Source organism: Sitophilus oryzae, unplaced genomic scaffold, assembly GCF_002938485.1.
Source record: "Sitophilus oryzae breed Bouriz unplaced genomic scaffold, Soryzae_2.0 scaffold_640_pilon_pilon, whole genome shotgun sequence".
Taxonomy (NCBI): Eukaryota; Metazoa; Arthropoda; class Insecta; order Coleoptera; family Curculionidae; genus Sitophilus; species Sitophilus oryzae.
In genome coordinates, this window is record NW_022147241.1 from 24,090 (window position 1) to 27,507 (window position 3,418).

General features: G+C 36.8%; 2 protein-coding genes across 2 annotated transcripts in view; one reads left to right on the forward strand and one right to left on the reverse strand.

Annotated features, from left to right (window-relative positions):
* Positions 1-920: 920 nt before the first annotated feature.
* LOC115887829 lies at positions 921-1,820 on the reverse strand. Its single transcript, XM_030907342.1, has one exon. The coding sequence runs from the start codon at positions 1,818-1,820 to the stop codon at positions 921-923; it is 900 nt and encodes a 299-aa protein (XP_030763202.1).
* Positions 1,821-2,530: 710 nt separating this feature from the next.
* Positions 2,531-3,418, forward strand: part of LOC115887830 (inositol-trisphosphate 3-kinase homolog) — a 69,426-nt gene continuing 68,538 nt past the window's right edge. The window contains exon 1 of the mRNA XM_030907343.1: positions 2,531-2,550. Coding sequence (XP_030763203.1) covers positions 2,531-2,550 — 20 coding nt within the window. The remainder of the gene's footprint in view (positions 2,551-3,418) is intronic.

A 3,418-nucleotide genomic window follows, 5' to 3' on the forward strand; every position in this document is an offset into this window, starting at 1 on the left:
AAAACTCTTCCGCGTAACTTTATTGGATATAGGTGAGTATATTTAATTATAATCGCCATATGTCTATTTATTTCGGACATAGGTCGAATTCGGCATCTGCCTTCAACATACATATATAAATATGTCTTTATGTTTATTTTCTTCTTTGTGGCAAACCAGGGGATTTGCGAAAGACACAGATTATCAATTTTTTAAAGCATTGTGACGATAGACAAATATTTTTTAGATTTTGAGTTTGGTATGTAAAAAAGAGGACTTTTTCAATACGTGAAAGAAAAGAGGACAGTGCTACGGGCGAGAATTAAGGGGCTCAGTTCATTAAGGTGAGTTAATGTATCAGGACTGTGGGCACTCACCTTTATTCCCGTTCTGGACTCGTACCTGTTGATTTTTTGCTTGAACAAAACACTTGAGGATAGCGCGCGCTTGGAGGTGTACACTGTTTACTCGGCCGATCTTGTCTCTCTCCGTACTCGACTACGGCTACGTACCCACTAAGGTTTTCGGGTAAAGGATGGGAGGAAGGGATAGAGTCCAACATACCGCCCACCAAAATGAAATATTTTCCATTTTCGTTTGAGAATAGTAAGAGTAAAATAAAATTTAAAAAAAAGTGAAAAAATACTATGTTTAAAAGAAAGTAAGAGTGAAATTTATGAAGTTAAATTTAGAGGAAATTTAGAAAAAATGCATTATTAGGGTTAATGCATGAGTGTAATTAATTAAATATTAAGAGAGTTTACATTTGTTATAAGAGTAAGAAAAGTAATTAAATAAAGAGATGTTAATTATGTTTATAATGAGATTATGTTCTTTTTGCGATTATGTTTTTTTTTTTTTTGCGATTATGTTTTTTTTAGAGAGTAAATTTTAATTGAGATTTGCAGTAAGGCAGTGGGCATATCTTTGTCACTGGTCTTTTAAGAATGCCTTTTGCTGTTTTCAAAAGTAACCACGCGTGTAACACGATCATGGTCCGGGTGAATCTCTAAGACTCTTCCAATGCTCCATTTGAGCGGAATAAGATTATCATCCTTTATTAAAACAACCGAGTTTATTTCTATTGGAATAGTAGAGTCATGCCATTTAGCTCTTTGTAAAAGTGTTTGAAGGTATTCTTTAGACCATCGGCTCCAAAAGCTTTGGTGCAACCGTGATATCAACTGCCAGCGAGAGAGATGATTTAATTTTATCCCGGAAAGATCATCTTCCGGAGGGGCGTTTAACGGCTCTAGGGTTAAAAAATGTCCTGGAGTAAGAACTGACAAGTCATTAGGATCAGAGCTTTGTGGACACAATGGACGAGAATTAAGCACTGCTTCTATTTGAACCAGTAGCGTATAAAATTTCTCATACGTGAGCAATTGATCACCAATAACCCTTTTAATGTGAGTTTTTACAGACTTTATTCCTGCTTCCCACAGGCCATCAAAATGAGGCGCGCTTGGAGGATTGAAGTGCCAGGAAATTTGTTCTTGCTCAGCGGCGGATTTTAGCATATTAATCAGTTCTCTAGAAGCTCCGACAAAGTTCGTTCCACAATCTGAATAAATATGATTGCAGCGACCTCTACGAGAAATGAATCGACGCAGTGCACCAAGAAAAGTCTCGGAGGAAAGGTCGGAAACTAGTTCTAAGTGCAAAGCTTTCGTGGCCATGCACACAAATAAGCAAATATAGGCTTTACAGGACTTAGCACCTCGTGCACGATATCTTAATAAAGAGAATGGACCACCATAGTCGCATCCAACTTCAGAGAAAGGTTTTACTTGAGAAAGTCTTACAGCAGGAATATCTCCCATAATAGGAGGCTGAGGCATTACTGGATTAGCGCGAAAGCATTGGGGACATTTAAAGAGAACACTACGAATTGTTTTTCTAGCAGAAACAATCCAGTATTGTTGAGCGAGAATATAGTGAAGAGTTTGGGGACCGGGATGCAAATAGAGTTTATGAGTATATTCTATGAGTAGAGTAGTAAATTTATGATTATTGGGTAAGAGTGCGGGATGTTTTTGAGAGAAATTTAGAGAAGCATTGCACAAGCGACCACCAACTCTAAGAATTCCATTGGTGTCGAGAAGAGTCAATTTTCTTAGGAAAGTATTTAGGTAGGAGATTTGCAATTATTAAGAGAATTTCCCTAGCATAATATTGTGATTGAACACATTTAATAATACATTCTAGAGTTTCATTTATTTCAAATTTCGAGAGAGGAGAGGGTTTACGAGATTTAGAATGTCGAGTATTATAGATAAAGCGTCTGCAAAACGTGACAATATTTATAATTTTAGAGAAAGAAGAGAACTTTTTAAAGAGAGTATCAAACAATGAGGGCTGTGTAGTACATGTCAATATAACTTTTCGTTGTTCTTCTTCAATTTCAGGGAAAGTAAAAATTGATTGAGGCCAATAAGATTCCGATTTGGCTTAGCCATGGATGTCCCGCCCACCATAAGGCATTGTCGAGTAACTCGCTAGGTTGAAGACCACGAGAACCTGGATCAGCGGGGTTGTCTTTGGAGACTACATGACGCCAACAAGAAGGAGGTAATTTCTCTTGAATTTGGGGAACTCGATTGCTTACAAAGGTGTTCCACTTATATGGTTCACTTTTAAGCCAATGCAAAACAACCATCGAGTCGGACCATGCAATCGTACTAACATTAGTAAGTTTATTAGAAAGAGAGGTTCTAACGAAATCAATTAACCTGGTCAGAAGTAAGGCTGCACAGAGTTCCAGTCTTGGAATTGAGATTTTTTTTTTTTTTTTTTGGTTGGAGCTACTTTGCCTTTAGCGCAGAAGACAAAATTTGTTTTACAGGTTATCTGGAGAATTATCCTAAAATAAATTACTGCACAATAGCCTTTTTTCACTAGCATCACAAAAACCATGTACTTCCAGGGATAAATATTTGAAAGTGAGAAAATATCGAGGAACTTTGAGAGAGAAAGTACAAGGTAATTCTTGAACGAGTTGATGCCAAGATGTAGCAATGTTATTGGGAGCAGGATCATCCCAATTTATACCTAACTTCCACAAATCTTGTATAATCAGTTTTAGGTGAAGAGTGAGAGGAACTAATATGCCACAAGGATCGAATATGCTTGCGAGTTGTGAAAAAATATTTGGTCTGAATTTGTTTGTCAAGGACAACGCTGGTGAATCAAAGAAAAAATTCATCTGTAGAGGGATTACAGTTTAGTCCTGAGCTTTAGAGGAAGAAGAATTTATATTTAAAGAGAGAGAAGAATCCATTTTGCATTCATTTGGAGATAACTGAGAAAGAAAATCTGAGCTATTCGAAGTCCATTTTCTAAGTTCAAAACCGTTGTGTTCCAGTATAGAAATGAGATCGCGTTGAATTTTTATAGCAAGAGAAAGATAATCGCAACCAGATATAATATCATCGACACG

Coding starts and splice junctions, on each gene's coding strand:
- LOC115887829 (XM_030907342.1), bottom strand. CDS start 1,820: ATGCCTCAGCCTCCTATTATGGGAGATATTCCTGCTGTAAGACTTTCT.